This window comes from Anabrus simplex, chromosome 1, assembly GCF_040414725.1.
Source record: "Anabrus simplex isolate iqAnaSimp1 chromosome 1, ASM4041472v1, whole genome shotgun sequence".
NCBI classification, from domain to species: Eukaryota; Metazoa; Arthropoda; class Insecta; order Orthoptera; family Tettigoniidae; genus Anabrus; species Anabrus simplex.
Window position 1 is genome coordinate 1,034,374,305 of NC_090265.1, and position 23,497 is coordinate 1,034,397,801.

Here is a 23,497-nt window from a genome sequence, read left to right on the forward strand (position 1 = left end):
TAGGAGTTGGAAGGAAGCGGCCGTGGCCTTAATTAAGGTACAGCCCTAGCATTTGCCTGGTGTGAAAATGGGGAACCACGGAAAACATATAGAATACCGTAGCGAAGCACGGGTACATTCGCTAGTCATAAATAAAGTTTTCTGTGTTCTGAAAGGGACCATTCACACATGATAATAATAATAATAATAATAATAATAATAATAATAATAATAATAATAATCATCATCATCATCATTGTATGGCCTCAGCTGACGTGCAGACATTTGAATTTGATGCTATCTAGGTGTCTGCTCATCAATTTTGAAGTTCTGCTTTACTCTAGGCCTACTAGATGGCAGACAGAGTAAACCGAATCTCTCTTGGGCGTCTGTGGCTGAGATTTAATTAATTTTGTCGGGTAAACATCAAATGTGTCACCAGAGAACTTTTACATGCCGACTATGACATAGTGTGTCGAATGGACTTTTTTCTGTCCTCAGAAATCCGACTACCTCTGCTGGGTTTGAACTCGCTATCTTGGGATCCGGAGGCTGACACTCTACCACTGATCCACAGAGGCAGCTACGGGCCATAGTGAAGAAGTTGCAAACATCTAGTTTTTTGATCAAAGAGGTTGGAAAATATTGTATTTCTGGTTTAGCAAATGTGGTATCCAGTAGCTTCTTCAGGAATACTGATGTTGTTTGTCTCAGGAGGCAATCTATTTGTATTTCACATGCGATTTCCTCAAAAGTAGAGAAACAGTTGCCAGTGCCATGCAGGATATTTCGCGACCTACAACTTGCAGGAGTTGGAGAAACAGAAAGGAGTTCAATACTGCACAAGGTTCTTGGATTTCACTGTGCAATTACTTGGCATTTTAAAACATTTTAATCACTCTTACTATCTTCTAGTACAGTTCCTTGTTAGGTCCAAGTCTCCACTTCCCAGATTTTAGCCCCGGGCCAAGAATTTTCCTGAGTATCCTTCTTACTTTCTTTCTAATGTCTCCCAACATAAAACAAGAGCTAAAATTTTCCAACTATTCAATACTCATTTATTGTAATCTTAAAATGTTACATATATTTGAAACTAGTTTTCGTCTTGCTAAAGACAATCATCAGTCAAATCATATAGTTAAGGCAAGGTATAACTTATAATAGATAAAATTTATAAGAGTGTGTTGTTGACATTCGTGCAAAACAAGTAAAGAGTTGAATGAAGAACACTCATCACGATCACACTTGTTCTAGTGTAAGTTCTCAAAGTTTTATTCCACATTGAAGAAAGCACCTCCCAAAAGACCAGGTCAAACACTTAAAAAATACTAGCAGCTGGAGAATATTTATTCCTGAATTCAGGTCAGCTGAAACAAGTGCTCTTCAATACAAAATAATATGAAATTTATTATCTATGATTATGATTGTGTTTCCAGTCGACCTTTCCTAGTTGTATCTGATCTTTCTGAAGTGTACAAGCATTTGAGTTTCACACCTGTGTCTACCTGTCTTAGGCCCGGTTGTATAAAGACACCTGACTGGAGATCAATTAAGAACTTAGTTCTGAAAATGAACTGAGATTACGACTTCATCGCGATGTATAAAACTGAACTCGGTTTACACATGTGTAGTTCAAATGGAATTGGAGTTAAAAAAATTGGACGTGGCAACACCGCAAAACAAATGAAATACGAAATAGCTCGGCCCGTTGGATAATACTTAAATAGTGGGATTGACCTGGCCGTGACTGTCAACAAATGAAATACGAAATTGCCGTGACTGTCGAAGAAGGAGAACAAGATAATATTGTAATCTCGCGAAGTAAACAGGGAAGGAACTTCACACAGAAAGAAAAGGGCGATCTGGTGGATATTGTACTATCAAGGTACAAACATATAATAGAAAATAAAAGAACCTATATGGTGACAACAAAGTTGAAAGAGAAAGCCGTTGACTTGTCAATGTTAAAGAGCTCTCCAACAACCATTTGAAAACTTACTGTAGCATAAAACCTAAGAGTTGTTAGGAACATACACATGGGTGACAGGGGATAATTTATTTGACTAGGGTTTTGTAGTGTGTCCCTTAACTTTAGTTCCAGTCGTTCCACAACATATTTCGATAAACGAAATCTTATTTTGAACATTTCACACAATTCAATAATCGGATTCCGTCTGTGCCGAAAGACGCGAGGAGCTCGTTGTAAAATCAACTCTTCTTCATCAGACGAAAAGTCGGAATAATCTGACATCCCTGCTAAAGAAAATATATATGCTTTGTTTTGTAAACTTGAAACATAATAGAAAACTAAGTAACAACATGTTGGTATAGCAGTAAGCTATTGTTTATATGATATTCACATAACCTCACTTCTGAAAAATCGAGCGATCTTTAGCAATATTATTTAACTACTAGCATTCAATATATTTATAACGCACCTCGATATTATTAAGGAACGGTATTCTTACGCAGATACAAGGAAACACTTCTCAAGTCTTCAGGTCTAGTTCAATGTTTTAATATGAATGATAATGATCTAAGTTCAAGGAGATTAACCGACGAATATTCGCCAGTCAAATCTAAACTTAGATCAAGATGAGATGATCTTAGATTAGCGTTTATACAACGGAAAATCGAAGTTCAACTTGACTGGCAGCCATTTTTCCTCTTTAAACTCAGATCAAAAGTTTTATACAACCGGGCCTTAATTTAGCCCCAGAGGATAGCACTTGCTTGTTGTACGTATCCTTCATCAATTGATACATCAGTTCCAGTCTTCTCAATCACTCTTGAACCAAACTAAATTTTAAGCATTTCTATGTAATTCAATTTTCATAAAATATTTTGTATTCAAAATTTTGTGGTCAAAGAGGTTGGGAAATATTGTATATCTGGTTTAGCAAATGTGGTATCCAGCAGCTTCTTCAGGAATACTGACGTCGTTTGTCTCAGGAGGCAATCTATTTGTATTCCACATGTGATTTCCTCAAAAGTAGAGGAACAGGTGCCAGTGCCATGCAGGATATTTTGCGACCTACAACTTGCAGGAGTTGGAGAAACAGAAAAAAAAATTTCAGCCCGAGTAAAGAATGGAATTTTATTTGTATTTCTATCTTAAAGAGTAATGGGGTACCTTGAGAGAAGAGGGGCCCTAGCCGCTGTCAGGTTTGCCATTACTTTAAAACAATCCTACATACAGTATACTGTACAGAGTTAAAAAATCTAACAAAGTTTAAGTAAAATCTGACTTTTCTTTTTTGTGTTCATTCACAAACTTCAGAAAAAAAAAGTACAAAAATATACATAATGATAACATCAGACAAAAGTCAAAACTTGGCAAAAAGGCAGCTATGCTGAAATATTTTAAGCAAATTGCATGTTCTACTCCTACCTGTGTGAGTGCGCAGGTGTATTTGCAGCAGTGTGGTGCCTTGAAATTCCTTGTTGCAGTGCTCACAAGTATACTTCTTCTTCCGTTTCACTTGCCCAGCATGCGCTCGAAGGTGTTCTCTCAAGTTGTCTTTACGACTGAAGAGACGGCCACACACCTAAACAACTGAGTACCTTAGAAAAACGAACTAGCAAATTCTATCTTACAGAAAATATTTACAAACATGCAATTTATACGAGTAAGTCACAGCAAACAAGTTTTGTTGGACAAATAAGTGCCACTTCCAGAATTTCCAAATATTCATAGGTATGGACATATTATACACTTCAGATCAGTTATTTGAGAAGGGAGTAAGGTCACGGAAGAAAGTAAAACCGCACCAGTCGGGTACCTCTTTGTTCCACTATCTTAAGAGTAATGATGTTGACCAAAGCTGAATAATGTTACTTAACCGTGAACACAGTGCTCCAAACATACATACATACATACATACATACATACATACTGTACCAGTAAAAGAGCCCGACTTTATGATTTAACTTTAAAGTTAGCATGAAGTAGTCCTCAGGGCAATACTGGGTGGTTACTAGCTAGGGCTTGGTACAGGAGGCAGGGTCCTATCTATAAGAAAAATTTTACCGGTAATTAGATTGAATAATAGTTTTTTAATCAGGAAATGCATTTCAAAGTGCACACCACCTTATTGTTGATAGTCGCTGTCTTCAACATCGCCTTTTGATGATCCGTGCTCCCAGTTCACCAGGCTGAACGGGGCTGGAACACGTTCTGGAAGTTGCCAATATTTCGTTGAGATAAGGCCGGAACACCCAAGTCAGTTTGATATGGGTTTGAGTCTCGAACTTTTGACGTTCTGGATGATCTCCGACGATATTGCGGGGTAATCACTCGTCACACAACTTATACGAGTGTCCAGAATTACACAGTCCCCCGACACTTTGGTTTAACAGCACTGTTTCATTTAATATGGTTGGGATATGCCGTCGAATTCACTCTTAATCTTGTAGATATAATTTAAAAGTTCATTAAAGATGTAGATGCGAGTAGCATCGAAATTGGAAGAAAATAAAGCACAGTTCATGAATAGAAATAATGAAACTGAAAATTGTTCACGCACTTGACACAGTTCGTGGTGATTTTCTACTAAATAAATTAGCACTTGACATTGAAAGAAATGTATGACTGCTCTAGAGTTTATCGAAGACACTGCTGTCAGTCATCATCATCATCATCATCATCATCATTTCCCTTTATCCAGCTGTAGCCGGGTAGGGGCAAATATGGTTCCTCTCCACTTTCTTCGGTCTTTCCACCACTCCTCCTCCAACACTGTGTCCCAGTCCAGGTTTCTTTCTATAATGCTGCATTGGATGGTATCCTTCCATCTCAATCGTGGTCGTCCACGGCCTCTCCTTCCTTGGATTTGCATTTCCATCACCTTTTTTGGCATTCTTTCGTCGCTCATTCGCTTTATGTGCCCAAACCATCTTAGTCGGCTCTTCTCTATTCTATCATTCATTTTTTCCACTCCAATTTCTTCCCGGATTTTCTCATTCCTTATTTTGTCTCTTCTACTCTTCTGTATCATACCCCTCAAGAATTTCATTTCGGCTGCCTGTATTCGACTCTCATCCTTCTTTGTCATTGTCCAAGTTTCTGCTCCGTAAGTTGTTACGGGTACGTAATACATCTTGTACATAGTATCCTTTGCTTCCATTGGCACATCTTTGTCCCATAACATATTTCTTACACTATGATAGAAACAGCTAGGGACCGGTAACAGGTAGGGACCCTCTTCGGAGGCAGCCTTACCCAGGGAGTGGCGCCCCTGCCTATGTGAGTCCCAGAGCACACTGACCCGGTGTGTAATATCTGGTATGGGTCCCAGCTCAGGGTTACGAGTGAAGACCTCAATGGCATCTACGGCGGAGAAGGTGGACTTCGGTACGGCGGAGATGGCGAAAGGGGCAAACCCGTAGCGCCTGTACTCCAGAGGAGCGGCTACGAAAGGCGTCTGTCTCCATGTTAGGGGCGGCCTAATTTTGAACCTGGCAGTAGGTATAAAATGCCTTTGGGTGTGGCGAGCCCATCGTAACAATAGCCTATATGGACAAAGCAGATATGGTGCCTCGGAAAAGGTTGCTATCAGTCATGCAATAATATTAAACACTTTGATGAAGAAATAAGGTTGAAATGAAAAGCACAGTTCGTTGTTAGGCGCACTTGACATTGAATAAAATAGGTGACTGTTTGAGAGTTTATCAAAGATACTGCTGTCAGTCATACACAAATAATTTCCACACTGTTCAGAAGAATAATACACAGTTCTATTTGAATTGGATAAGAAAAAACACAGTTTGAATTCACAGTGAAACACTTGTGTCGCAGCACACGATTATACTTTTATCATGGTAATCATTTGCAGTAACATTCATGGGAAAGTTTGAACACTTTCATAAATACTCGTGTCTACTAAGGAAATTATGCTGACTGAGATGTAAATAAAAAATATCACAGCTCCTAGAATATTGCACTAGTGTCACATTTAAATTAATATTGGTTCGGAGATTAAGTTTCACACAGGCAACGTGGTAATAAACTCAGTTCTACAAGAACGAAAGCAAGTTATATCGAGAAGTTTCTACAAGCGCACAGAACACAAGTTCAACTGAACTGTTGTCACTTAAGTCCAATACATGACTTGTCATAATCAGAGTTCCCACACACACAAAATTTATAAGTTCAAATAAAGACTTTGAATAATTTGTTCTTCATCACTCGCAAAAATTACAAGTTCAACTTGACTGATAGACTCAATGTCCATTATAAAGACTTTGTTATACATTAGAGTTCACACGCGCACAATTGATAAGTTCAACACGACTATCAGAGTTTAAGTCCCAGATGAAAACTTTAAATATTCGAAGATAGCCTCTGAACACTGTAGCGTGGAGAATCAGGCTGAACACTCAGCTATGACTGTCTGATCTGGGTAAAGTGAGCTCTCCTTATATTCAGTTTGGGGCTCCTACATCATCATATAACGTTATCCCTTTCAAGCTGATTATCTCGCGAATCCCTCGACAGATTTACTTGAGATACACAATTTGAGACGTTTATGTTATCCTCTTCAAAATGACGTAACGCTCAAGTCGCTGCGATTACTATTAGAGAAGTTTTGAATTTTTTTCAATCGAATGTTTGCGAAGGTGTGACGTTCATATCCAGAACATACCAGGTCAGGCAGGCTACACGTGGCGCGTAAGGCGGGTAGTCTATCTTGCCCCTGCAGCTACGTCACACACACACAGCTTTCCTCGGCTCGCCTGCTCGTTCCTCCGAATGTAAACAAACCAAGTTCGCTCTGCATATCTTGCGTGATGATTGAATACAATTAATTATAAAAAAATACGGCATGTGCAGGTCGTAACCAGTACAATACATACATACATACATACATACATACATACATACATTACATACATTAATACATTACATACATATTAACGTGAGTTGACATGCGACTTGCTGCTATTGGCTAAAAAATATATTCCTGCTATCACGCAGAAAACTTTGAACATACTTCAATTCTCCACACCTTATTTTTGTGAAAAAGCATTTCTATGTTTGCCAAACATTAAAAATGAACAACGAAGTAGGATTTTACCCACTGAAGAACTTCATGTTTCCAATCAAAATTGTGGCAAAGAACAAAATTCTTCTGTTCTAAGAGACAAGCCCAAATATTGTGCTGAAATATCAATGTCAACAGATTTATGCACCTTTAAACTAAGAGTGAATCTCGAAAATAAAATAAAAATGTTTTGCAGAGACCATATTAATATAAACTGCTTTTATCTGAAATGTTCTAATATAAATATTAAAATACTGGTTCTGTTAATAACAGTCTGAAAGTTGTAAAATTAAAATGTCTTTCCAAGAGTACTGAATGAATGCTGTTCTATAATTTTATTGAAAACTAGCTGTTGTACTCGTCATTGTCAGAACTATCACTTAGTATGTGTATGATTACATTTATGTTGACCTCTCATGTTGTTGCTGAGCTTCTGAGGGACATAGGTGGACAGCCCCTCCCTGTAACTGCTTGTTGTGATGTCCTCGTTTCCTGCCTTTTTCTCACCCTGTGCAGTTTCATCTTTATTAAAAAATACATTTTCTCTCTCCCTTCTGGTATAAAAACCAAGTACTGTATCAAGTTAATAAAAAACGATTAGATATATATTCGATTTGCACTAGGTTAAAATATATGTCAGACTACCAGGGTTCCCAAGGTTTAGTTAGAGATTTCTAGGGTTACCCAAAACAAAAAAGTAGAGAAACACTGACCTAGATATTCAATCACTCACTGCCAATGCAAGGGTGGGGGGTAGGTAGGAAGACAATAACAAATACCATTAGATGCACTATTACTCGACATCTCATAATAACACGCATCACTGCCTTGGCAATATGTCTATATGTGATCATGACGGCTCCTCAGCTGATCTCAGTAGGCTGGTTGAATCAGGCCAGTGTTAAAATCTCCTGAAACAACAAATTACACTCTTGCATATCATCCATGCAAGTTCTTCGAAACTTGCTCCAAGGTGACTCTGATGCAGATGAGGCCACTCTTAATGACTTCCAATGACCACCTGTACACAAGTACTGGCAGTTTAACATAAAACTGTGATGTATTTAACCACATAAGACCACATGTCATGCAGTGCTCTATTGCCTGATATGCCAAGAGCAATATACCAGGACCAAAGAGAATGCACAATTGATCATTTAATCAGTTCTGCCCTATGAAACTTAAGATGTCATGCACAATTCCTTCACTGTAATCAAGATATTTAAGAATAGCAGAATACACATGCCTGATTACATCATTCCACCAAGACATACAAGCTACTAGTCATCTTCACAAACTGTCGTAACATGACTTAACAGATTTTAGTACAGCATCCTTATTGGCACCCATTCCCATATTCTGTAACTCCAAATTTTCTATTCTACAGAAGTCATCATTGTTTATATTAATGTATTTCTAGTTAATTTCCACATTTTGAAGTTTTTCCACTCTTCCTACTAGCAAGCAGATTTCACCTGTATCCTAGTTCACAGCAAGGAAGGTAGTGAAATTCCCTGAATACAGGACATTCCTTATATGTTCTATGAATTCAAACTCGATATCATACAGTCCTTTATTATATCTTCTAAATGCAATGATGTACATTCATATGCCTAAATTAATTTTTTGCTGTATGGATCATCAGATAGACTGGTTTGATGCTACCTTTAATGCCTCCCTATTCTGTACTAATCTCTTCAGTTATACGTGGCTACCTACTGCACACTACATCTACTTCAACGTCTGTTATATTCAGGCCCTGGTCTCTCCCTACCATTCTTGTCCTCTACACTTCCCTCGAAAACCAACTAAACAAGTCCTGGGAATCTCCAGATGTATCCTATTAGTCTGTTTCTCGGGTCAGATTTTGCAAAATCGTTCTCCACTCACAAACCCGATTCAGTATATCCTCATTTGTGATCATAAATAAATATCTTGCCTTTAGCGTTATTCTGTAATAGCACAATTCAAAAAACTTCTGTTCTTTTTCTTTCAGTGCTGGTTATTATCCATGTTCCACTTCCATACAATGTCACAAAAGTGTTTGGGAACATTTATCTAATATGCTTATCTATGTTTGAGGCAAGTAAATTTCTTTAGGGAAAGCCGATGCTGTTTAAGCTAGTTTCTTTTTATGTTCTTCTTACTTCTGTCTCCCTTTGTTATTCAACTACACAAGATGCAAATTAATAAACTGCCTGTAAGACTACATTTACTAACCTGATATTCCCTGCATCACTTTACTTCCTTCAACTGGACTCTATTACTTTTGTTTCAGATTTTTTTTTTTTTAAACTTGTACCCCTTCTCAGAGACTTCCATGCTATTCAGGAGTTTCTCAAGATCTTCTATAAATGGTATCATCAATAAATCTGAATAGTTGTGACCTCCTATCCCTCAACTGTGATTCCTCTCACAAATTTCTTTACTTTCTGTTATATGCATACATCAAAAAGAAAGGGAGATAAACTGCAACCTTGCCACACTCTTTTGTAAATAGTTGCTTCTGCTTCATATCCCTCAATTCTTATCATTATCATTTGATTTTTGTACAGGTTGTGGATAACCTTTCTTTCTTAGTATTTGATCCTTTCCACCTCAAAAATCTCAAATACTGCAAGATCAGAGGTGGCTAAAGATCTTTATGTTGGGATCTTCAGGCAATTAAAATATTTATTGATCGACCATAGATCTTTTAGTGATACCATAGTACTAAATTTCATCAATAATAACAAATTTCATTCCATACACTTATGCATATATACGATATGAACGGACGTATACATATTTTTCACAATAATAGAAGGAACTGTTTGTGTGCACACAATGCGCAGCCAAATCTACACCATGCAGAGATATTAAATTTTTAACATAGGTGGAAGTCCAAATGCACCTCGAAGCTGGATTTTTCATTTTTTGCATTCACTGGTGATTTATGCAGGAAAAACTGGTAAGAAATGTGTGCGGGGATACGACAATCCAACTTACTGTCACCACGATTAAATGCATATATTCACCATCACTAGGCAATGTATGTAATATAGGTAATGTAGAAGTCAAAAAGCCATTTTAAGTACATGGTATTTATGGTCCCCGACACGAGGAGCCATATTCAGTCTGTGATATCCAGAAGTGTTTTTCTATGTGCGCGCGCATGTGTGTGTGTGCAATGCCCAGCCAAATCTATGCCATGCAGATTTGTTTAACATAGGCCTATTCTTAGATGAATTTTTATACAGGTAAAGACCTGCTTTCATTCATTATTTATATTACTTTTAATTGTTTTATTTATTTATTTATTTCATATTCACCCAATATTCACTTCATTCACTTAAAATTAAATTAGTAGGGAAATTCCTCAAGGCAGTATTATTGGACCCTTATGTTTTCTTATATATATCAATGATATGTGTAAAGAAGTGGAATCAGAGATAAGGCTGTTTGCAGATGATGTTATTCTGTACAGAGTAATAAATAAGATTGTGAACGGCTCCAGGGTGATCTCGATAGTGTTGTGAGATGGACGGTGGGCAATGGTATGATCATAAATGGGGTTAAAAGTCAGGTTGTGAGTTTCACAAATAGGAAAAGCCCTCTCAGTTTTAATTACTGCATTGATGGGGTAAAAGTTACTTTTGGGGATCATTGTAAGTACCTAGGTGTTAATATAAGGAAAGACCTTCACTGGGGTAATCACATAAACATGAATGTTACTAAAGGGTACAGATCTCTGCACATGGTTATGAGGGAATTTAGGGGTTGTAGTAAGGATGTAAAGGAGAAGGCATATAAGTCTCTGGTAAGATCCCAACTAGAGTATGGTTCCAGTGTAAGGGACCCTCACCAGGATTACTTGATTCAAGAACTGGAAAAAAAAAAAAAAAACCAAAGAAAAACAACTCGATTTGTTCTGGGTGATTTCCGACAAAAGAGTAGCGTTACAAAAATGTTGCAAAGTTTGGGCTGGGAAGACTTGGAAGAAAGGAGAAGAGCTGCTCGATTAGGTGGTATGTTCTGAGCTGTCAGCGGAGAGATGGCATGGGAAGACATCAGCAGACGAATAAGTTTGAGTGGTGTCTTTAAATGTAGGAAAGATCACAATATGAAGATGAAGTTGGAATTCAAGAGGACAAATTGGGGCAACTATTCGTTTATAGGAAGGGGAGTTAGGGATTGGAATAACTTACGAAGGGAGATGTTCAATAATTTTCCAATTTCTTTGTGATCATTTAAGAAAAGGCTAGGAAAATAACAGATAGGGAATCTGCCACCTGGGCCACTGCCGTAAATGCAGATCAGTAGTGACTGAAAAATTTTTTTAGGGAATATGAGCACTTTGCTATACCAGCAATAAAATGTGGGCCGTATTTTCTTTCAACTAACTCAATGTTATATTTTATTTAGAGGAAACTTGTAGTACATAAGATAGATAATAATAAACAAGGGACCGGGCGAGTTGGACGTGCGCGTAGAGGCGTGCGGCTGTGAGCTTGCATCCGGGAGATAGTAGGTTTGAATCCCACTATCGGCAGCCCTGAAGATGGTTTTCAGTGGTTTCCCATTTTCACACCAGGCAAATGCTGGGGCTGTACCTTAACTAAGCCCACGGCCGATTCCTTCCAACTCCTAGGCCTTTCCTATCCCATCGTCGCCATAATACCTATCTGTGTCGGTGCGACGTAAAGCCCCTAGCAAAAAAAATAAAAAATAAACAAGCAATAGTAATACAAGGTGCCATTTTAAGTCCATGGCATAGGAAGCCATTTTCATTCAGTCCATTGTATCCAGAAGTGTTTGTGTGTGTGATGCCCAGCCAAAGCTAAGACACACAGAGATCTGAAATTTTTAACATACATGGGCACAGCATTTCACCGATCAGTGTTCTCCCCAGAAATTTTCGTCAGCTCGGTAGCAGGAATGAGTAGCTGGGTGGAGAATACTACGTAAAAAATTAACATGTTAAAATTTCAGTTTATTCCCCCCCCTCGGGTATTGACAATAATATCAGATAGATAAACATTAACTGCAAAATATAACTATTTAAGTGATATCACGAACAAGACATGAGTATTTTGAACTTCCAGCATTCTACTGCTCACTTTTAAAAATTTTATTCACAAGTTGTTTTACGTCACATCGACACGGCGACGATGGAATAGGACGGGGCTAAGAGTGGGAAGGAAGTGGCCGTGGCCTTAATTAAGGTATAGCCCCAGCATTTGCCTGGTGTAAAAATGGGAAAACATGGAAAACCATTTTCAGGGCTGCCGAAAGTGTGGTTCGACTACTGCTTGTTCATAATCATGTAACATTGGGGCTTACCACGCGGTTGCTGTGGAGTGCCATACGGGTTTGTGACGTCATGCGGAATCAAATGCTCGCATGCCATTCCACCTTAATCCAGACACTGCTCGAGTACTACACTACATGACAGTCAAGCTAAACATTTAACCTCCGATGTAACTGAAGCAATTATGCTGATAATAATTAAAATTTATCATGTAAATAAACAGTTTTACAGTATGTACAGTTTATGTATGAATATTATGCAACTAGCGATTACCTAGGTTAAGTTAGCTGGGCGGCCTGGAAAAACGTCGGAACGATGCGCCCATCAAAAAGGTCCTAGGGAGAACACTGTCGATCACTCATGGCTATGTCAAAGAGCAATTCTTGTTCCATGAAGAAGCTGTCAACGTCATTAACAAGCAACTTTTACAAGAATTACCTGGTGTTCTACAAATGTACAAGTCTATCGACACAACATGTAATACAGATGAAGCTGTCAACTACACGACAGTACTTTGGAACAATTTGGAGTCGCCTGGAGTACCCTCGAACATCTTAGAGCGGATGATGCTGTATTTTCCAACACCATGTTTGCCCATCACATTTTCCTACAGTTGATTATTATCTGATACTGAAATAGCCAAGCAATAACAATATGTCCTTAGGTGATACTTAGATGATAAGTGTGCTCTGCTGGTGATAGAAATTGTTCTTGACATCAAAATATAAGAAGGGGGCATATGAGGAGCTGAGAGTGATGAAAATATCCCTAGAGTGTGGTATACAGTGTGACATAAGCTGTTCACCAACTGTTGTGGGAGTGAACTGGAGGGCATTTACGAGCTGTGTCTTTAAAGCAAACCCAGCACCATGCATATGAGTTTCGCTTTCCTCCCTTCCTTCTAAAAGATGGTAAAACCTCACACAAACTCCACAACTTTTCCTTCACCAGACAATGTGGTTTCACCATCTTCAGCAATATCGATATCCAATCTACCAAGCTTGTGAGTGGCAAATGTTGTTTGTCTTTCATGTCTGTCATTGTTACATATCAATGTACGATGATAAACGGGGTTAAAAATAAGGTTGTGAGTTTCACAAATAGGAAAAGTCCTCTCAGTTTTAATTACTGTGTTGATGGGGTGAAAGTTCCCATTGGGGATCATTGTAAATACCTAGGTCTTAATATAAGGAAAGATTTTCATTGGGGTAATCACATAAATATGATTATAAATAAAGGGTACAGATCTCTGCACATGGTTATGAGGGAATTTAGGGGTTGTAGTAAGGAGGTAAAGGAGAGGGCATATATGTCTCTGGTAAGACCCCAAATAGAGTATGGTTCCAGTATATGGGACCCTTACCAGGATTACTTGATTCAAGAACTGCAAAAAAATCCAAAGAAAAGCAGCTCGATTTGTTATGGGTGATTTCCGACAAAAGAGTAGCGTTACAAAAATTTTGCAAAGTTTGGGCTGGGAAGTCTTGGGAGAAAGAAGACGAGCTGCTCGACTAAGTGGTATGTTCCAAACTGTCAGTGGAGAGATGGCATGGGAGGACATCAGTAGACGAATAAGTTTGAGTGGTGTCCTTAAAAGTAGGAAAGATCACAATATGAAGATAAAGTTGGAATTCAAGAGGACAAATTGGAGCAAATATTCATTTATAGGAAGGGGAGTTAGGGATTGGAATAACTTACCAAGAGAGATGTTTGATAAATTTCCAATTTCTTTGCAATCATTTAAGAAAAGGCTAGGAAAACAACAGATAGAGAATCTGCCACCTGGGCAACTGCCCTAAATGCAGATCAGTAGTGATTGATTGATGGTTCGATCCTGGCTCAGTCCGGTGGTATTTGAAGGTGTTCAAATACGTCAGCCTCGTGTTGGTAGATTTACTGGCATGTAAAAGAACTCCTGCAGGACTAAATTCCAGCATCCCGGCGTCTCCGAAAACCGTAAAAGTAGTTAGTGGGACATAAAGCAAATAACATTCTTATTAACTAATTAATTAAAAATAAGCGTGTTTGAAAAATCATTTTAAAAAACTTTGTATTTTAGGGTCTATTGAAATTATGTAAATTATGTTGCAATTGAGCCTTTTAGAGCAGTAATTGCAATTCTTAGTACAAAAGCATTGTCTAAAATGAAGTCCTTGCACAACTTGGCGAAGCAACCTGGGATCGTACCTCTCCACTAAACTGATGACCTTAATGTTATCAAATTGATACTTCGACTTGTAGCAAGGGATGGTTGAGCATTTCTCGGTGTGCACATCGAGGTATGACTCTTCTTAAGGTTGTGTCTATGCTAGTACCGCTTCTCATCTCAGGGTTGATCGTTATCATGTTGATATGCCTTGTGCTGCCCCTTATCACGATTCTATCAACTTCTTCGTGAACAAGAAAACCCTTTTCTCTTAAAGCGTCAGCAATGGCAGATCATATTTTATCGTGTCTTGAATTATGCAGTGGTTTGCTGTACGAACAAGAACCCAAAACAACAATCTCAATGAAATGAAAAGAGCATTTAACTGCTGTCTGCAAGCAGTTAGATTTATAAAACAAACAATAAACTTGTAGTTTGACGTGGGTCTTGATGCCACGGGACCTCCTGTATTACTTTCCATATGAAAAAACTCAAGTAATGGACAAGATTCCACACACACTTGTGCACTGTTAAACAAGACAAGGTATTCTCAGTGACATTTACAAGAACACAGCTTAATAAAAGAAAGCAAGAAATTATTAGAACAAGAAACCATCCCCTAGGTTCTGTATAGTCCACCTGTCTCATTAGACAGGTGGTATGTGACGTACCGATACCGGTGCTCCCATCGGAGCTCCTCTGTCAGTCTGCAAGGCTAGTAAGCAGTTGTGTGTTTGAGCAGTTAATTAGTTGTCCAGTAAAGGTAGCAGTGTGTAGTATTAGTGGTTTAAAAAGATGTGAGTGTAGGTCACCCATCCACTGGGTGACCATGCTAATGTTGCTTGACTGCAGTGTAGGTCTGTCTGTATATGTTTTAAGTGTGCAGTTGATTGTGGTGTGTTTTAGTGGTTACTAGTGTGACCAGGGAAAAATTTATCATTCAGTGACATGACTAGCACTGCATTTTTAGTATACGATCTGGCTCGCCCTGTGTGATTCAGGGCTTGCCTAGCATGATGTTGCTTTAGGATATTTGCAACGCTGCATCGTATGTTAAGGTCACAACTTGCTCTTTTAGTAAGTACATAAAAGAGCAAGTATCTGCGGATGTTAACTTAGGAATATAAATTTAGAAGAACAGCATAGTAATTAAGCAGTGTTTGGTTTGCGGTGCACCCGCAACGGTTTCCGTTTTTTCCAGTGCTTTTATTTAGGAAGTGAGGACTATTTCATGTTCTCTTGGTGGGGGTTTCGTGATGGGCAAGGATTTAGGCTATAATTAACTGTCTGTTAGGCATTGTGGGGAGAGGGGACGGGTTTTGGGTCGACAGTAGTTTAAGAAGTAGTATGTTGAGGAGAGTGTCGATAAAGCACGGAGGTATATCTGTGACAAAATCACGAACAGAAACTAAAATGCCATACTTGTATAATCAGTTAATTATGTCTCACATGAAAATATACTGTGTGTATTGTTTGACAGATGAAAATCTGAATGTGAGTAATGATACACTCCACTCTTATGCAGCATTAAATACATCATAATTTAGCCAAGAAAGGAATTTAAATCAGTAACTCATAAGCACACAACTAAATGTGTCACTGGTGGTAGGGATGATATCTTTCCAACTGATACAACTAGAATTACTTATAAGTTCATACCTGGCATGGATGAGTTGGTTTTGGATTCCCATCACAACCAGTTTGTATAACATGACGTTCTAAATGATACTTCCGGCTGAACTGTTTTTCACACCTCACACAGGAATATGGTTTTAAACCTGCAAAAGAAGTTACACTATAAATCACTTTCAGAAAGATAATAACTTTTCTCACCCTTCTATTCTTGAGAATTAATACAATTTCTTTACGTCGCACTGACACAGATAGGTCCTATGGTGACGATGGGATAGGAAAGGGCTAGGAGTCACCATCACAAATAGTTAAGAGGGGAGCGAAAAGTTTGAGAGGAAACACGTGCCAGGTGAAATGTATTGAGAAGTCAAAAGTACATGAATGTTTATTGAAACGGCATGTGACCCTGTGACCCTATGGGCCGGCAACCACTAGAAGGTGCAGTATGGAACTACAATGTACAGATCACTGAACATGGCTATGAGGGTATTTAGGGGTTGTAGTAAGGGTGTAAAGGAGAGGGCTTATAAGTCTCTGGTAAGACCCCAACTAGAGTATGGTTCCAGTGTATGGAACCCTCACCAAGATTATTTCATTCGAGAACTGGAAAAAAAAATCAAAAGAAAAGCAGTTTGATTTGTTGTGGGCGATTTCCAACAAAAGAGCAGTGTTAGAAATTGCAAAGGTTGGGCTGGGAAGACTTGGGAGGAGATGAGCTGCTTGATTATGTGCTATGTTATAAAAATTGTAATTGAAAACAACAAGTTAAACCACCTCTCCAATACTTATCAATCCTTATATTTAGGATACAATTATTACAACTGGCGTTATAAGCTGGGACATGTATCACTTAACTGTCGTAAGCATCTTTCGCCAAAAATAAACTTAACCTAAAGTTTTTTTTCTTTTTTTGCTATTTGTTTTACGTCACACCGACACAGATAGGTCTTATGGTGACGATGGAATAGGAAAGGCCTAGGAATGGGAAGGAAGCGGCCGTGGCCTTAATTAAGGTATAGCCCTAGCATTTACCTGGTGTGAAAATGGGAAACCACAGAAAACCATCTTCAGGGCTGCCGACAGTGGGGTTCAAACCCACTTTCTCCCGGATGCGAGCTCACAGCTGCGCGCCCCTAACCACATGGCCAACTCGCCCGGTAACCTAAAGTTTGGTCAGGGCCCCGAACCTAGCGATCTCAAAAGTACAGTAGTTCTCGAAAATCTAATGTTCACATTAGTGAAGATCAATAACCATAAAACTAGTGTGTAAGCTTATAACAATTTCAAATAATTAAGATAATGACCTAAAAAACACTACATCCATATTGACGGAGGTTAAATACATCATATTATATGAGCTGATAATAAAGTGAATAAAAAAAATCATATTAGATTTCACATTGCTATCAGTCAATTACTAAAATGATTTTTTACAATACTGTTAAAATTGTTTTTATTTTCATTGAGTGAAGTCAAAGGTAAAATAGAATATTCACTAGTTAAATCTCATTCTATTGCATAGAAATGAGAGTCAGGTACGAAAAATCACTTAATAGGAGGCTGACTAATGGATTGGTTCACATCACAGAATTGAATCACGCCTGAAACTGCACGAGTATGTAGTGGCAAATGTCCAGATTTCCCTTAACAAAAGGTTAAAGCCCAAGACAGGTGTCTTCGAGTTTCTACTGGGAGTTCAACAAAGATGGAGAATGAAGTGCAATGAGCGTGTACTGAAGTCTGAAAATAGAGAAGAGAAAAGATGTGCGTCAGTTTCTAGAAAAATAGAGTACTCAATAGAGTGAGGGTCTAAGACCGCTTACCTCTTATGTTGGTAGACAGGCGGCTAGTCACCTTAGCTGCTCGAGGAGGTCTGGTAATCGTTTGTCCGCTGCTACATGTGTTGCAGGGGTGTGCCTGCATGGCCGGAGAGCAAGCTGGGAGGGGTAGGCACAACCTTGAGAGCGCTAGAAGTTGGCGGCGAAGTTATGGCATAAGGAGGAGATAAGGCGGAAGCCGCTGTTATGATCGGGGGGTTATTTAAGAGTTTGTGATAGTACATATATCACACCCCCGAATTATATGTAGAAGTTAGAGATATTATTGTCAGTATTCGATTTATTATTATTATTATTATTATTATTATTATTATTATTATTATTATTATTATTATTATTAGTATTTCATTTATATATTTTGCCATTTATATTGGTAAGCTGGAAGATATCCACATATGTAGGTATGAGTAATTTGTTTTGCACGAGTGGGAAAACATTGCTTTAATAACTCTGGTAATTTGAATGAGTCATCTGGCTACCCCAGTGTGTGTTGTGATGTACTTGTGTCAGGAAATTCCATTAGTCATGTATATATCCCAGCCTGATGAGATGAGCTTGTTGTTGTACCAGGGAAATTTGATAATTCATGTAAAACTCCTGAGTGTTTGTTTATAACTTGGGAGAAAGAAGAGGTTTACTCATGATTGGCTGGCAAGCACCAATCCAGACGTATCATCTGAGAGGAGGGGGATGTTGATGTCTATAAAGGTTGATCATACGGCGGCAACCAAGAGATTGGAAGAAACATTGTAAGGGTGATTGTAGAGGTGATTGTAAAGGAACGAGAAGGAAGATAACTACAACTACAACTGAGGCACTGTACGGGAAGGAAGTAGTGCTGATACATGGTACTGGAGTGACACGGCTGCAATGGACTGGACTTCAAACGTTCGTGGAGCGTAGTCTAGTTATGTTCGTGGAAAGTGGCTGATTGTGGAGAGTGCTTGCGCATTAAGTATTGTAGCACTTGTGGCGGCCTAGCATTATATGTTGGTGAAAGCTATCTCAGACTTTCCATAAATTTATGTTGAGGATCGACAGACGTGTGTATATATCTTTACAAGTGTTAAAATATGTTAACACAGTAGTACAAGGTACAGTATCTGTGTGATGTGATAACTGCCGATTATGAGAATCGGTAAGTCGAATTGATATAGAGACAGTGAAGGGTATTTATCTTCATACATGTACATTGTTCATCGGACTATTTACAAATGGTAACTTAGTTCTCGCTTTCGTTTTCCCATGATTTTCATTATTATTGTTGTTGTTGTAAATATGGAGTCATCCAGCAATATTTTATGTGTGTATTATATGTATAATGTTGTATGTTGATGAGGTGCTCATGCACGGAATTTGTTCAGAATATAGTTAGCTATTTTAGAATCAGTGGAGTTATTGATGAACCTAGGTGCAGTTCCTACCTAATTAGTCGTTTTCAGGAGGTTAGGTAAGGCCTGCAGCAGATGTACCAGTACGCAGCATTATGTACACGCCCTGGGATATAAAGTTTATCATACTCTTATCTAAATTCGAGGGATCCATTCTGGTGAACTCTGGCACCCATACTACGGACATTTCGGTTAATTATGCTTATTAATTTTATTAAGTTTTTGAGTAATTTTATTTATATATTTTTATTCATGATTTTATTATTATTATTTATTTATATTCATCGAAGAAGTTACAAGTTCATAATTGAAAATTCTTGTGAAATTATTATGATTTATATCAATATTAGTAAGTAATCTGGGGACCTGTTCAATTATTGGGCTATTGTTTTCAGAAAAATCATTCAAATTATTATTGTTATTAGAGTGTTGATCCAAAAAAAATGTTAGCGTTTTCAAATTTGGTCATTAAGTTGCCTTTATTTACATATTTAATAATGTGAAGGTCCTGATCGATTGTAGTAAACTTATGGCCAGAATCACTCAGATGGTTGCTCATAGCCGAGTATTTTTTATACTTTAAAGCGTTATAATGTTTCAAGTATCTAGTTCTAAAACTACGGCCAGTTTGCCTGATATAAGAAAATTCACACTGAGTGCACTTAAGTCTGTAAATACCAGAATTCGAAAACTTGTCCTGAGAAACATTTATAGAGTTGGATTTAAAAAATATATTCCGATTAGTGTTTGCGAGTATGGTAGGCGATTCTGATATCGTGGTTCTTTAACAGGTTAGTAATGCTGTATATAGCTGGGTTAGTGAAGGTGAAGGTGGCAATTTTTATTCTTTTGGACTTATCAGAACTTAAATTTGTGGCATTTTTCAATCATACTTTACCAATAATCTTATTGATCGTATCAGGTTTAAAGCCGTTATGTTTTGCTAGTTCTTTTATGAATTCAAATTCTTTTTTCGATCAGAAGTAGTTAGTGGGACATTTAAGTCGCCCCAGTGGTGTAGGGGTAGCATGCCTGCCTCTTACCCGGAGGCCCCAGGTTCGATTCCCGGCCAGCGCAGGGATTTTTATCAGGACCTGAGGGCTGGTTGGAGGTCTACTCAGCCTACGTGATTAGAATTGAGGAGCTATCTGATGGTGAGATAGCGGCCCCTGTCTAGGAAGCCAAGAATAATGGCTGAGAGGATTCGTCGTGTTGACCACACAACACCTCGTAATCTGCAGGCCTTCGGGCTGAGCAGCGGTTGCTTGGTAGGCCAAGGCCCTTCAAGGGCTGTAGTGCCAAGGGGTTTGGTTTTGGTTTGGTTAGTGGGACATTTAATGCTCGATAAACTAAACTGTAGAAATTTGCTTGTTTTTGAGACTGAGGATGTAAAGACTCGTTCCTTATTATCAAAGGAGAAGCAGAGGGCTTTCTGTAAATTTGAAAATGAAATTATCATTGACTCTGGTCAAGTTTAGGTCCAAGAAATTCAAAGACTTGTTGAGTTTGTCTTCCTTAGTGAACATGATGTTGACAGTGTTAAGACCGTTAAGGGTCATTAATATGTTATCACTATTATTATGGTGTGTGTCGACGATGGCAAATGTATCATCGATGCATCTAAACCAAAGCTGTAAACCACTGATTTTATTGATTATCTTATTAGTCTGCAGGTTATCCATAAAAATGTTCACATGAATTCCAGATATCGGGTCGCCCATCGCTAGTCCCTTCTGATGATATATTTTGTTATTTTAAAAAAATGTTGTTTATGACAAATTTCAACAATTTCATCAATTTATCTATTTCACATTTTCCTATAGTGTTCTGTTTCAAGAGGTTAGTTTCTATTATACTAATGATTTCATTTACTGATATGCTTGTATACATATTAGTGACATCATAAGAAACCATAACGTAATTGCCATGTAACGTAAACTTCAAAAGTTTATTGCAAAAATCAACTGAATTCTTAATGTACGCTTCATTGTTGAATTTATGATGAATATTTAAAAAGCGGCGTGGAAATTTTTATACCTTATAGGTGGGACTATTTCGACTGTTTATAACAGGGCGCATTGGTACCGCATTTTTATGTATTTTCGGTAAGGCTTTGGCCATGGGTAATCTAGGATTCATAATAGTGAGTTTTCAATGTTCATGATCTTGAAAGAGGAAAGACGAATTAATCAACAAGTTCTTTAAATTATGTAGGATCTTTAAAGTGGGATCTTTGTCGACTAGTTTGTAAGTATTGGCGGAACAGAAGTCTTCAGGTTTTTTAATATATTAATCTCTAATAATACAGTTGTAGAGCCTTTGTCGCCTTTTGTAACTATTATACTATTGTTTTTGATTTTGTCCTTTACAACAGATATTTGCTTGTTAAGATCTAAAGAAAGCTTGGATTTTATTTCATTAGTTAAGAAAGGGAGCTTCTTTTTTACATCATATTTAACATCGTTACAGTGTTCAATACAAAGTTTTGAAATATTAGATTCGATTTCTGCAATGTTGGTAACCAGATCATCAATTTTATTGGGGTTCGACCCGTTAAACTTAAAACCTTTGTTCAAAAGGTCCATTTCATTGTCTGAAAAGCTAGTGTTGGACAAATTCACAGTGTTTGGAACAACATTGATTTGGTTTAAAATCTCTGACTAATTTTATTTTTGACTCTTTAAGAAATATCAATTTATTTTTTAAAATTGTTTTTTACTCATCACGCTGACACCTTATAATTTGCAAATTTAGAAAAAGAGTCCCATTCTAAGGGGGACACATTGTATGAAGTTTTTAGATGAACTTTGTAAAGCTGCAAATTCAGGAGTGATTTCTTCCAGTAAAATGTTTTATTTTCATTTTTCAGCCAAATCGTATTAATTTTCTTTTTGATATTATGTAAATTAGGGGATAAAATGTTCTTTCTTTGTAAATGTTGCAAGAACTTAGGAACCAATCCATACTTTAAGCACTCTTTTAAAAATGCAATGTCCCTGGATATTCTATTGACCTAAACTTTGAGATTAAGATACTTGTTCTTTTCATTTGCCTGGTTGGCTGTTAGATTACATGTTATAAATTTCATTGTAACCGTATTGGATATCAGATTATAAAAATTGTAATTGAAAACAATAAGTTAATTTTTTTTTTGCTAGTGGTTTTACGTTGCACCAACACAGAGGGGTCTTATGGTGACGATGGGATAGGAAAGGCCTACGAGTTGGAAGGAAGCGGCCGTGGCCTTAATTAAGGTACAGACCCAGCATTTGCCTGGTGTGAAAATGGGAAACCACGGAAAACCATCTTCAGGGCAGCCAACAGTAGGATTTGAACCCACTATCTCCCGGATGCAAGCTCACAGCCGTGCAACTCTAACCGCACGGCCAACTCGCCCGGTACAATAAGTTAAACCAGCTCTCCAATACTTATCAATCCTTATATTTAGGATACAATCATTACAACTGGTGTTATAAGTTGGGACATGTTTTGCATAACTGTTGTAAGCATCTTCAGCCACAATAAACTTAACCTAAAGTTTGGTCAGGGCCCCGAACCTAGTGATCTCAAAGTACAGTAGTTCTCTAAAATCTAATGTTCACATTAGTGAAGATCAATAACCATAAAACTATTGTGTAAGCTTATAAATAAATGAAAATCCACAGCCTGTTTCCAGTCATTCGACCGGGTCAGGAATGGAATCAATGAAGCCCCATCCAGCAGTGAAGATAGGAGATGTGCCAGTTGCCGAAGCCTGTTGCACTCCTCTGAGGCAATGATAAATGACTCGCAGATGAAATGAAATGTTAATGGAGAGTGTTGCCAGAATGAAAGATGACAGGGAAAATCGGAGTAACCGGAGAAACCCCCCCCCCCCCCCCTTCGCTTTGTCCAGCACAAATCTCACATGGAGTGACCGGGATTTGAAACACAGTATCCAGCGGTGAGAGGCTGGCGCGCTGCCACCCGAGCCACAGAGGCTACTGTGTAAGCTTATAACAATTTCAAATAATTAAGACAATGAACGGAAAACACTACATCCATACTGGCGGAGGTTAAAATACATCAAATTATATGAGATGATAATAAAGTAAATAAAAAAATCATATTAGATTTCACATTGCTATCAGTCAATCACTAATTTTTTTTACAATGCTATTAAAATTGTTTTTATTTTA

At 37.9% G+C, this 23,497-nt stretch overlaps 1 protein-coding gene across 1 annotated transcript in view; it reads right to left on the bottom strand.

Moving 5' to 3' along the window:
* LOC136857921 (protein suppressor of hairy wing) overlaps positions 1-23,497 on the bottom strand; it is a 214,323-nt gene that overhangs the window by 102,450 nt on the left and 88,376 nt on the right. The window contains exons 5-6 of the mRNA XM_067136999.2: positions 16,118-16,236; positions 3,371-3,527 (exon numbers count right to left, since the gene is read on the bottom strand). Of these exons, the coding sequence (XP_066993100.2) occupies positions 3,371-3,527; positions 16,118-16,236 (276 nt within the window). The remainder of the gene's footprint in view (positions 1-3,370; positions 3,528-16,117; positions 16,237-23,497) is intronic.